Source organism: Anopheles marshallii, chromosome 2 (genome assembly GCF_943734725.1).
Source record: "Anopheles marshallii chromosome 2, idAnoMarsDA_429_01, whole genome shotgun sequence".
Taxonomy (NCBI): domain Eukaryota; kingdom Metazoa; phylum Arthropoda; class Insecta; order Diptera; family Culicidae; genus Anopheles; species Anopheles marshallii.
Window position 1 is genome coordinate 65,342,406 of NC_071326.1, and position 12,151 is coordinate 65,354,556.

General features: G+C 45.1%; 2 protein-coding genes across 2 annotated transcripts; both read left to right on the forward strand.

Annotated features, from left to right (window-relative positions):
- Positions 1-1,165: 1,165 nt before the first annotated feature.
- On the forward strand, positions 1,166-7,593 carry LOC128718961 (synaptojanin-1). Its single transcript, XM_053812578.1, has 6 exons — positions 1,166-1,292; positions 3,066-4,502; positions 4,573-4,755; positions 5,395-5,506; positions 5,593-7,189; positions 7,279-7,593. The coding sequence occupies exons 1-6, from the start codon at positions 1,166-1,168 to the stop codon at positions 7,591-7,593; spliced, it is 3,771 nt and encodes a 1,256-aa protein (XP_053668553.1).
- A 1,738-nt stretch (positions 7,594-9,331) lies between these two features.
- LOC128707834 (uncharacterized protein F21D5.5) lies at positions 9,332-11,173 on the forward strand. Its single transcript, XM_053802793.1, has 3 exons — positions 9,332-9,470; positions 9,538-10,975; positions 11,050-11,173. The coding sequence occupies exons 1-3, from the start codon at positions 9,332-9,334 to the stop codon at positions 11,171-11,173; spliced, it is 1,701 nt and encodes a 566-aa protein (XP_053658768.1).
- Positions 11,174-12,151: the final 978 nt, after the last annotated feature.

The following is a 12,151-nucleotide window of genomic DNA, read 5'->3' on the forward strand; positions in this document are numbered from 1 at the left end:
TGAATGAGTTGTATTTGTTGTTTGTAGACGGTCCAAAACGAAGCGAAAACAGACACCGCAGCCCCGAAACTGTGGCGAACTTCAACTCTACGAACTTGAAGCTGTAGTGGAAGAAGAAAAAAAAACATTGTGTTTATTTTCTCCAACCAAAACCCGAGGTGCGAGAAGAAAGGAAACGCCATAAGGGATTCACCTCTAGGTCTAGAATGTGTGGCAGGGTAAGCCAACCGAACCGAACCGAGCAGATCGCGGACCGAAGAATGAAAAGGCATAATCTGTAATTAACATTTGTCGTGGGAAAATTTTCGAATCGTGAGAAAGTTCCTAACAACACCTTCCTTCTACCCGTTCTGCTCGGTACCGCTGCCAGTGCCATCCCGAAGCGAGCGCATCGAAGCGTTCAGGTGTGGTGAACTCGTGGTGATTCCTGCGGACACACGGGAACCGGTTCCCTGTTGCGCGTATCCCGAACACGTAACCGAAAGGGACGCGCAACGCAAGACGGAAGACGATCGTTCTCGGAAGCGTACCGCGCAGATCTCGCTGAAGGCTGCTGGCTTCGCTGGGGAAGAGGAAGCGTAAAGCGTACGAAAGAATGAGCCCGGTACGAGTGAGGAAGTATTTGTTACCAGCAACAACGTTAGATTAAGATACGCCGTATCTCACCTTTGTGGCCTTTGGCAGGGGAAGCCCGCATGGGCGCAACGGTTGATGGCAAAGGGGGGTCTCCTTCTGCTTGAGATCATCTCGGGGATGAGCCTCTAACGCGGGGAAAGAATTTTAAAAACAAAAAAAATACAAAAAATCCAACATCTTTAGCACGATGGGAATCTGATACTGTTCCCCCCGGTCATTGTTGACCGTTCGGTGGAAAATGTGGACCGCCTTTCTTATATGTCATACAGCAATTTGAGCTTACTAAGACTAAAATCTTCTTTTACTGTTGTACATTTTCAGCTAAAGTGGGTAGAGAAGGCCCTCTCCCCTTAGAAGTAAAGGGCAGCTTCGCCCGTTGGGCCCGCCACAGCTTCAACGCAACGAAAAAAAGCGAAAGTGCTCACCCAGCAGTAGCCGGGGCTCCCCCGCTGTGTTTGTTTGGCCGAGAAGGGGAAACATTTCGCGAACCTAACACTTACCACCCGTACCATCACTAGTAGGCATCATCATGGCCATGTCGAAGGGATTCCGTGTGCTGGAGAAATCCAAACCACCTTCACCGCACAGCGTGTTACTGGAGCATCGAAATAAGCCGGAAACGTTACTCTTCGAGTCGCAAGCCGTTGCAGTGTTGTGTAAGTATCTCTTCGGTTCTCAAATAACATTCAGCGCTGTGTAGAATACGGATACCCGTACACGGTGCGTTCTAGTGTTTCTCGCATGCCGGATTGATTGAAGGAATGATTCGATGATATGTTTCCTCGCTCTGGTTTCAAAGTTGAAAAACAAGGTCTTTAGCTCTAGCCTAGGTCTTTAGTTCTAGTTTATGGTTCAGTTAGTAAAGCGCACACTGTTTGATGGTAGTGGAATGTATGTACATGTTGTACATACATCTCACTTTGCAGAACTTTTGAAGTATAAAAAACAAAATTTTATTTCAAGTTATTTCGACTAGCACACTGAACCCTTTATCGTTGCAGTGCAGGAAAAAAAACTAAATTTATTGCAAAAAAAAACATAAAAGTGAACGAGAATGTTACCTCAAAACATTGCGAATCAATTTGAAAAGAATCCAGAAATAGCTTCCTATTTGCCACTTAAACTTGAAAATTCTGAAAGCAAGACCCGTTATCTCTTTACCAACGAGATGAAGATAGGACTGTTTGTAGGTAAGCTAAAGACGCGTGTGAAACAAATAAACTCATGAGGAGCTTTACGATCAATCAACAAACAATGAATGTGTACTCTTACTCTTCGTTCCCGATGAGCGATTCGCTTACCTTTGCGAGTGGAATATAGTACATGATTACTATACGCTTGATCCAATTCCATTTGGCAAACACAGACATTTTTTTTAGCTTGACTACTATAATGTGATCAATGTCTATGTCTATCGGATTGCTCACGGTTAAAAAGGATCTTAACTATGTGTAGTTATCATTTCTTTTATCGTATGTTTGACTTATTTTTTTTTTTTGTTTTGTTTTCCACCCTCAGACCATTCACACATTAACAGAAAATATTTAAATTGCTGATAAATTATTTATATTTGTACTATTATTGATCAATAATCACTTTAATCACTTGATTTGATCAATAATAGTTGGTTTTTTTTTCTGTGTTAGGTATCATGATAATTTGGGAATATTATTGGCGAAACATTTCGACGTTGGTTATCATAGTATTCATTTAATGCAAAAAGTTAGATTTTTTTATTTTTTAATTACTTCAGAGAAGCTTCCAGATGCTTTTTTCGCTGTTATCTGAAATGTTATCCAACTTTCAAAACTGATGCATTTATATTATTAATGGTTACGTTTATATCGACTGTTGCAATTTGCTTTTTTTCTACTGTATGAAACACTAACTGCTTAAACTGGGCTTATTTTAGCAATTTTTATTTATCAAATCAATTGCCTCAGATTTGGCTATTTGAAGCTATTAAAAACATCTTCGTTGGCCGGGTTAGCTATATCGAGTCCCCTTTCTCCCGGTAGCTGATCCTCTTAGCTTAGGGTATACTTAGGGTATACTTGATCATTTTTTTTTTCGGCTTGATCGTGTAACGCCCTCTACCGTCCGTATTTGTATCGACCGTTGGATATTATTCAATAATGCCAATAAACTATAAAAAGGGGCTGGCAGGCCTAAAATGTAGAGGCTAATATGTAAAATTTTATTCTGATGGTTAGTTTTTATGGATAATTGAGTGATATTATTCATATGGTATGTTGACTGTTAACATCTTAAATGATACAAATACGAAAGGATAAGAAAAAAAATAGTTAGCTTAAACGGTTTAAGATTTAAGATTCGAAATTTTCGTCATGTTTGTGTTATGTGTGTACTGTTTTATTACTTTCCTTTCGAAGTTACTTATTAATCTTGTCTTTCCTTATTTCCCACAGCGGCACAGGAGACGGAAATCGTTCGGAAACAGTACACCAAAGTGCTTGACGCTTACGGGTGTCTGGGAGTACTACAGCTGAACGCTGGTGATAGCTCCCTACTTTACCTAGTCATGGTAACGGGCTGCTTCTCCGTGGGCAAAATTCTCGACAGTGAAATCTTCCGCATCACCCAGACGCAGTTCGTATCGCTGCAGTACCAACCGACGAACGAGGACAAGGTGGCCGAAATACGCAAGGTGCTAAACTCGGGCACGTTTTACTTTTCCTTCTCGAATACGGGAGCAGCAACGGGACAGGTCACCCTTGTCCAGCCGTTCGGTTTCGATGTAACACTTTCGGCACAGAGACGCCGGCGCACGAACGATACGGACAATCGGTTCTTCTGGAATCGGATGCTGTTCATCCATCTGCTGCGGTTTGGAGTGGAGTGTAACTTTTGGCTTCTGAAAGCGATGTGCGGTTCGGTCGAGATACGTACTGTGTACGCAGGAAGCAAGCAGGCCCGGGCGGCCATCATATCGCGGCTGAGCTGCGAACGGGCCGGGACACGCTTTAACGTACGTGGTACAAACGACGAAGGTTGTGTGGCAAATTTCGTCGAGACGGAACAGTGCATATATCTGGACAACGAGATCACGTCGTACGTGCAGACGCGCGGGAGCGTACCACTGTTTTGGGAGCAACCGGGCGTGCAGGTGGGTTCGCACAAGGTGAAACTGTCCCGGGGCTTTGAAGCATCACGGGCCGCGTTCGATCGACACATGCGCTCGATGAAGGCTCGTTATGGGCAGCAGGCGATCGTGAATCTACTCGGTACCAGCTTGATCGGCAGCAAGGAAGGTGAGGCCATGCTGAGCAACGAGTTCCAGCGGCATCATCGCGAATCCGAACATTCTGATGTGCCGCATCTTGTGTTCGATTATCACCAGGAGTGCCGTGGAGGTAACACGGTCGCCCTGTCCAAGCTGCGTCAGAAGATCGATGCGACCTGTTCGGACTTTGGCATGTTTTACGCAATCGGTGATGCGGTGTACCGGGAGCAGCACGGTGCCATCCGCACGAACTGTCTGGACTGTCTCGATCGGACGAATTGCGTGCAAACGTACATCGGGCTGGAGATGTTGAATGAACAGATTGCACTGATGGCCGCATTGGCGGACAAGAAGCAGCAGATGAGCTCACGCTTTGAGGAAGTGTTTCGACAGATGTGGATCAACAATGGCAATGAGGTGAGCAAGATCTATGCTGGTACCGGTGCAATACAGGGCGGTTCGAAGCTGATGGACGGAGCACGATCTGCTGCCCGTACGATTCAAAATAATCTCCTGGATAATTCAAAGCAAGAAGCAATCGATGTGCTGCTGGTCGGTTCGACACTCAGCTCGGAACTCGCGGACCGAGCACGGATATTGCTACCCTCCAATATGCTGCACGGTAAGACGAGGTTGTAAACGATTAGTTCTTCACCGACTTATTTTTGGTTTTTATGGTGTTTATCTTTTAGCTCCAACGCCTGTCCTAAGAGAAATGTGCAAACGATATGAAGAATACGTCAATCCGCTGGTATTTCGGGTAGCCTGCGGCACGTACAACGTAAACGGCGGTAAACACTTTCGTAGTGTGGCGTACAAGGATGTGTCGTTGGCTGACTGGCTGCTGGATTGTCATCGTTTGGCACGATCTCGTTGTAAGTGGGCATGCCATATGATCATATAACTATGCTCTCCGACATGAAGTTTGGATTGTGTCTTAGGTTCAAAGTGCCCTTGGCATAATTAATATTCTATACTATTAGTATTATTGATATTTCGGGACACGGTCATATTTGATTACGGAGACGGTCTATTATACGGCAGGAGCGGTACAAAAACCAAACCAAAAATGCTTTGCACTGACGATGAACCGATTTGTTAGTTAAGAAGTATTTGATCGATTTTATTTCAAACGAGATCCAGAAAGATTGAAAGATTCCGCATATACATCACCATATTCCAGTTTAAATTGAAAAAAAAATCAGAAATGGCTCTATTTGAACTTGAAAACTCATGTTCTTGCACCATTTATCCATTTTTAAAGGCATGTGAGAAATTTTCTACGTACAACCAGCCCGCGAATCTAAATGAGTTTGACAATACTGCTTTACGATGTATTTAAAAGATATTCCCTTGCAGTCGGTTAGGTAATGCATTGTTTTTATTACAAATATACTTTGCCGCCTTTCAAACAGTGCACACTCAAGGCGCCAATCCAGTCATCAATTGTCAGGAGGAATATTACACTGAAACTAAACGATCTTTAACAATTTGTGTGTGCTTTATCTTTCTAGCGCTGGTCGATTTCAGTCAGCTGGATGACAGCAATGAACCTCCGGTGGATATATTTGCGATTGGATTTCAGGAAATTGTTGACTTGAACGCATCCAACATCGTTGCCGCCAGGTAAATGATGCAAACCCGAATTAACTGGTAAACATATGTATAACTGTCTTTTTCCTACTCTTCCGACTGCCTGACTTACTTTCTAGCTCCGACAATGCAAAAGCCTGGGCAGAAGAGTTGCAGAAGGTTGTAAGTCGTGATCATGAGTACGTGCTGCTGACATACCAGCAGCTGGTAGGCGTCTGCCTGTATATCTACATTCGACCCCAGCATGCCCAATACATACGCGACGTGGCAATTGATTGCGTAAAAACCGGATTGGGCGGTACGACAGGTAACAAGGGAGCGGCCGCCATCCGTTTCGTGCTACATGGCACCTCCGTCTGCTTCGTGTGCGCTCACTTTGCCGCCGGTCAGTCCCAGGTGGTCGAACGCAATGCAGATTATGCGGAAATTACGCGCAAGATAGCGTTCCCGATGGGACGCTCGTTGAAGTCGCACGATTATATCTTCTGGTGCGGTGATTTTAACTATCGTATCGATATGGATAAGGACGAGTTGCGGGAAGCGTTAAAGCAGTCGCCAAACGACCTGACCGCAGTGCTACAGTACGACCAACTACGCATCCAACAAAATGCGGCCAGTGTGTTTAACGAATTCCTCGAAGGTGAAATCACATTCCCACCGACGTACAAGTACGATCTGTTCAGCGACGATTACGATACGAGCGAGAAATGCCGTGCACCGGCTTGGACGGACCGTGTGCTGTGGCGAAGGCGCAAACAAAGTCCCGATGCGGACAGGCACCCTGGATGGAATCCGGGTCGGCTTGTGCATTATGGACGGGCGGAGTTGAAACAAAGCGATCACCGACCGGTAATTGCCATGATCGACATCGAGGTGCACTATATCGATCCGCAGCGCCGATCGGCTGTGTTTGGCGATGTTATTCGCGATCTCGGTCCACCGGATGGTACAATTCTCATACAGGCCTGTAATCCCTCCAGTGGTGGCGTTACCGCCGATTCCGGAGACGAAGATGAAGGAAGCATATACGACGAGAACCTAATGGCGGCACTGATACAGGAACTGACACAGATAGGTGAGGTGACGCTTGTGCGGTTCGTCGGTGATACGATGTGGGTAACGTTCCGAGATGGACAGTCGGCACTGACAGCGGCCCAGAAGCGGTCGGTCCTGGTGTGCGGTGTGCAGCTATCGATCAAACTCAAGACGGAAAATTGGGTCGAACAGGTGGAGAAGGAGATTCTGCTCTGCACGCCCAACACGGTCAGCTTTTGCGATGGCAGTCAGAGCGGCGGAGATTACAACAGTCTCGGCATACCGGAGATACCTGCACGCCCGAAAAGTCCACCTTCGGTAACGCCACAATTAGCCCGTCCCGGTCCGCCAAGTCGTCCACCGTTACCAAAGTCCCCGCAAGCATCACCAAAGCATCAACCGCAGCAACATCACCATCAGCATCATCCAAGAGCCGGTGTTATTAGTTTGGGACCGGAGGTACTGTTAGCTTCGAAGTTGCAGCAACAACCAAAGGTACCGCCCCCTGTACCAGCCATCCCATGTCCTCCACAGCGACCCACACCACCGGTGGAAGAGTACGCCAGTTCCTCGCCCTTGCCTGGATCGCCATCGCACGGTACGGGACATTTGGTGCAATCAGGTTCCAATCCACCGCCAGTAGACACCGGTGCAATATACGAAGAAATCAATGACGACATCGTAAGTATTCCTTTATGGCCATGGGGTTGAAGTAACTTGGAGGGTAAATGGTTTAATATCTCCAAAATTGTCTGCCATTCCTCCTGCAGCCCGTATCCGAGCAACCGCGTGGACCACCACCGCCACCGCCGCGTAGCGATGTGTACGACCTGGACGTGGTGAGCAACAACAGTGGCAGTAAAACGACGGCAAAACAAACGTCGCCACCGGGCACATCCGGCAGCTCAGGAGCTGGCTCTCCTTTATCGACCGGTGGCAATGGGGGCAACAATGCAGCACTCTCCTCAGCTGGACCGCCTAAAGGTGCACCACCACCACTTCCGATGCGACGTGGTGCTCCACCACCAATACCGAACAGAAGCGGAGGTCCTCCACCCTTACCAGCGCGTCCAAACAATCCCTAAAACTAACGGGCACCCTTATCCTTAAGGATCATCATCGTCACATTAATCCACCGCACTCCTTAGCCATCTACTTATTCCAAAACTGTAGGAAGCAGGTAACCACTGTTTGCGTTCCTTCAGGAATAGGGCTTATTAGAAGAATAGCTTACAGTGGATGTGTGCAGTACTCGAACTCTCACTACATACACAATCAGTCAATACAATGATAAAAGTTAGGAACAGGGGACAGTTGCAATAGGCTCATCCAAGCTAACTTAGATGACCAAAAGAATGGAAAATACTAAGCATAACTTATATTCGGATACGCAGCATATCTAGTGCGAATATTATATTGTGTTAAACTACACTACTAGCAAAACTGCTACTACATACTACCAAGCTAAAAATGAAAACAAAAGTTACACGGTTGGATATTACGGAATGAAGCTGCTCTATATCGTGTGTGTCACATTCCAAAACAGTAGAGTAACATGTTCTCAGACCATGTATAATGAGTTGGACTGCTTTTCGATACTCTTCGTTAAATATCTTGAAGTTACTAAAGATAATTGCCCGCTTGTTTCTGTATTACCGTAGGTGTTTGGAAGGGAATGTTTATTATTATTATTATTGCATTATTGATAATATTATTTTATTATGTTTATACTAAGTATTAAAATTGTAGCTATGCACGGGAAAGCTACGTATATAGGAATTGGGTAATGTGTTATATCGATCGAATTGGGCCGAGTAATTTAATCGAAACGAAGAAAGTACATACATAGAAACGTGAATTATTAATTCCTTACCGGGGAGATTGTTTTGCGATATATAGATGAAGCAATATTAGCGCGACTTGGTAAACAAATGACAACGCTTATTTAGTGGCATTATGGTAGGAGGATATTCATGTCCTCTGTCGCCTGTAGCCGATAGGATCAATTACACACAAAAATCAACATGTACGTTCTCATAACCATCGTTAGCCACACACGCGATGAAGTAGAAGCAAGTGTGCGTTTGCGGCAACCGGAACATTACATGTTACGCTTATGCAGCTCGTTAATTGTCGCTCCTGGGCAAACAGTTGAAGTGTTGCGTTAAAGAAAACAATGTACCGTGAACAGTTATTTACACAATTATTAGCCCGTTTGCAGTTGAAATATTACATACAACGTAGCTAAAAGTTGTATATCAGCAAATAAATAGCAATCGTAAAAAAGGGATGAGGTGAAGTGAAATGAATACGAAATCAGTACATTCCTCCCGGACCAGCGTGTTGTGTCGTTGCGTTGTTGTAAGTTGCAATAATCCCGCATAGTAAGCGATATGTATCGAAGGTGTAACGAGTTAGTGTTCTGTGTATGTTTGTCCGCAAGTCCGCGTATGGGGTATGAACGTATGAGTGTTTCGTTTGCGAAAATATTTATCAGATTGCAACAGGAGATTTGAATGGTGTGTGTATGAAAAAGCTAACCAGTAGCACAGCGCAATAACTCATCATATACAGAATGAACTATTATCATGAAACGAATGAATAAACCAGCTAGTAAAACACAGTTGTAGCATTTATTTGAATTTCAAAATAAACCAAACGGGTTTTGTCTCGAGCAGGTCGAGCACCGCAGTACTAAACAGCTCGAACAGCTGTGCAGTACTAAACTGTCAAATTTAGGGGATGAAAATAATGCATCGGTTGTTTACATTCTGCTCCATCGATTGGTTATTGCGCCGGCCGTGTATATTGTTTAAGGAAAAAATGCCGAAAATCCTTAAGGAGTGTATTTTAAAGCCCGTATCTTCCGAACACCCACCGATACGCATCAACACGGAGCAAACGATAATCGGGCGCAGTCCAGAAACTTTAATACAGGATGCAAACTGTTCACGAAAGCAAGGTACGTAAGACGTGGAAACCCTGAGATGGATGAACATTGCGTACATTAAAGATTTCTCTTATTACAGTCTGTCTGAAGGCGAATCTAAAGGATGGCTATGTGCTGGTCAAACCACTCGGCTTGAATCCATCGGTGCTGAATGGTAAAGAACTGGAAAGGAACGTAGGGCACGAAGCGGTACATGGCGATATAATTGAGCTATTGCCAGGAATGTACAAGTACGTGTTTGAATTCATATACGAAACGACTGCCAGCCCGCCAGACACTTCGTCGCATAAAAGCAGACAAAGCACCGGAGGATGTAGCGCAGATGGTAAACATTCACATCGTAATAGCACCAGTAGCAGTAAACGATCGCGAGAGGAAGGTTCACCCAGTGGAGTTACATCGAAACGCTCCAAAGGAGCTGCCGAACCTTCCCCATCGGTAAAACACGAGTCCAAACCTAAGCCTTTCTCGGCACCCACTATGGAAGATAAATGGGAATCGTTGGACGATAAGCTGCTCCACATCTACACCAGTGCCGGTGTTGTGGCATCGGAAAAAATAGCTGCCTACGATATGGACGGGACGTTAATAAAGACCAAATCGGGCAATGTGTTCCCGAAGTCAATCGATGACTGGCAGATCGCATTTCCGGAGGTACCGGGCAAGTTAAAGTCGCTCCACCGTAATGGTTTCAAGTTGGTTATTTTCACAAACCAAGCAGGTATCGGTAAGGGAAAGGTGCGTATCGAAGACTTTCGGCAAAAGATTGAAGCATTGGTGCGCAAACTGTCCGTTCCAATGCAGGTCTTCATTTCGACTGGGTCGGGCAAATATCGAAAGCCACGGACGGGCATGTGGCAAACACTCTGCGACAGTAAAAACGACGGTGTGCCTGTCGATCGAGTGCGCAGCTTCTACGTGGGCGATGCAGCCGGTCGGCCAGAGCTGAAAAAACCTGTCAAACGAAAGAAGGATCATTCCTGCGCCGATCGGCTACTGGCGATAAATGTAGGCATTACCTTCCTGACACCGGAGCAACATTTCCAAAACTTGCCTGATTCCACCTGGACGAAACCGGAGTTCGATCCGAAGGAGGTTTGCAGTTTGGCAGTGAATGAACAGTTACTCTCACCTGCCGGAGCGTTGCTAACCAAACCGGGCCAGGAGGTGATCGTGATGGTTGGTTTTCCGGGTTCCGGTAAAAGTCACTTCGTCCGCAAGCATCTCGCACCGAAGGGATACGAAATAGTTAATCGCGACACACTCGGTTCGTGGCAGAAGTGTGTAACGCATATGGAAGCGTGTCTTAGAAAGGGCAAAAGCGTCGTTATAGACAATCTGAGCCCGGATGTGGAAACCCGGAAGCGGTACGTGTTGGTGGCCAATCGTGCAAAGATCCCTGTGCGCTGCTTCTTGATGGATGTCGGTTACAAACACGCCCGTCACAACAACGAATTTCGGGAGATGACTGACCGTTCGCATTCAACAATTTCGGAAATGGTGTTTAATTCGTACAAGTGAGTGAAGCACGATCCGTTTGAATTAATATATCGTTACTATTTATTTACTGCTCTTGTATCTCTTTATTCAGATCCAAATTTCAACAGCCGACCCAAGCGGAAGGATTCACTGAAATTGTGAAGGTAAATTTTGTTCCAAATTTTACTACGAAAAGCCACGAAGAACTTTACCGGATGTTTTTACTGGAGAAATAGGAAACGGACTGTACGAGGGAGCACTTTCCATCGTACCTTGTTATGTTTACAATAACTTCTGTACCTACAGAGCTTCTTTTGGATTAATTTAAGAGCCGTTTTGCATCACTAATCGCGTTGGTTTAGATATTAATCAGAAATAAAGGCAATTATAATAAGCAAACATTTAGTAGAGATGGAATAAAAGAATGAATAACTTCACGTGTTCACGTAGGCAACTAAGGACTAGGAGCCAGATTGACTGGATTTAATTGAATTGATTGAAATTAAAACAGGAGTATCTACCGAACCCAAGTATCCACCGGGAGTTATACACGGGGCAACCGGAATCGACGACGGAGTGATTCCGTAATACTTAACGGCCTGGATTTGACTACGGATTACTTCAGAGTATACCTTATAGAGACTGCCGACCGGGCTGGGTTACCGAAAAAATACAATTTTTTGATGGCGAATCCGCAGGCCGTAACCGTATTTGACATCGGAGTTCATTCCGCATTAATCCGAAGCCGACTCTATATATTCTGGAGCTCTGGATTCAAATCCGGATTTTTTCTGGAGTTGCAGCCGGTTTTTCGGCATCGGAGTCGGCGTGCATTCATATGAATCCGCTCCGGAGTTCCACTACTTTTGACCTGTCCCAGACCCAACCTCTCTTCTTCAGACTTGTGCCGCTTTGCTTCAGATTTCGTCGGGAAAAATCATCAACGTTCTCCATAAGATGGACTGCTAGCAGAACGGATTGTATGAGCCACACTGGATGGGCACTGAGACATTACCCTTGATTACTGAATTTTTGTTGTTTGTTTGTTTGTTTGTTAGTTTGTTGAATTGTTGTTGCAAAAGAGAGAATACGTATTGAATTCAATTAGTACGTGGAGAAATGTTTATGACTTCAAGCCGCAAAACAGTAGCTACACACAAGCCAACATTAGATTCTACAGCGTTTATTTCATTGTTCCTTATGTGATTAAGTTA